At 41.1% G+C, this 930-nt stretch overlaps 1 protein-coding gene across 1 annotated transcript; it reads left to right on the top strand.

The window, feature by feature from the left end:
• The first annotated feature begins 283 nt into the window (after nt 1–283).
• Nucleotides 284–924, top strand: LOC113617273 (Golgi apparatus membrane protein TVP23 homolog B). Its single transcript, XM_027100499.1, has one exon. The coding sequence runs from the start codon at nt 293–295 to the stop codon at nt 908–910; it is 618 nt and encodes a 205-aa protein (XP_026956300.1). The 5' UTR covers nt 284–292; the 3' UTR covers nt 911–924.
• The last annotated feature ends 6 nt before the right edge of the window (nt 925–930 follow it).

The raw sequence follows: 930 nt of genomic DNA, 5'->3' as shown, positions 1-930 counted from the left end.
AACTATTTTTATCTGCTTTTGACAATCTGAAAATTTGATCACAGTCTGGCAAGGTGATTACTGTGTAAGAGTTGTACATGTGTTCATGTGCATACATAGTATATATAGTATTATGTGTGTATGTATATATACACATGTGTATATATATATATGTATATGGTCAGTTCACTACTACTATGAAGACAAATAAGTAAGATAATAGTATAACATATGCTGAAAGCAATGCTGGGGTTAGTGGTACTATTTTGGATAAGAGAAGATCAGTTTAAAAAAGAAGTCTCGGTGGGCCGCCATGTTGCAGCAGGACAGTAATGATGACATTGAAGATGTCTCACTGTTTGATGCAGAAGAGGAGACAACTGGTAGATCAAAAAAATCTAAAATCAGACACCCAGTGGCATCATTTTTCCATTTATTCTTTCGAGTCAGTGCAATTATAGTCTATCTTCTCTGTGAATTGTTCAGCAGCAGCTTTATTGCCTGTATGGTGACAATTATCTTGTTGTTGTCATGTGACTTTTGGGCAGTCAAGAATGTCACAGGTAGACTAATGGTTGGCCTGCGCTGGTGGAATCATATTGATGAAGATGGAAAAAGCCATTGGGTCTTTGAGTCCAGGAAGGCCTCTCCTCAAGACAGTAAAACTGTTTCAGAGGCTGAATCAAGAATCTTCTGGTTAGGACTCATTGCCTGTCCGGTGCTGTGGGTGATATTTGCCTTTAGTGCCCTCTTCTCCTTCAGAGTGAAGTGGTTGGCGGTGGTTATCATGGGTGTGGTGCTGCAAGGGGCCAACTTGTATGGCTACATCAGGTGCAAAGTGGGCAGCAGGAAGAATTTAACCAGCATGGCTACATCGTACCTTGGAAAGCAGTTTTTAAGACAAACCACTGGAGACGATCAGACCTCCTGAAGAGAGTGAGGGAGTCTGCG

Source organism: Aethalodelphis obliquidens, unplaced genomic scaffold (genome assembly GCF_003676395.1).
Source record: "Aethalodelphis obliquidens isolate GAN/ISIS:26980383/991018 unplaced genomic scaffold, ASM367639v1 scaffold5099, whole genome shotgun sequence".
NCBI lineage: Eukaryota > Metazoa > Chordata > Mammalia > Artiodactyla > Delphinidae > Aethalodelphis > Aethalodelphis obliquidens.
Note: the sequence above shows the minus strand (reverse complement) of the source record. Positions and strands in the feature narration are given on the sequence as shown.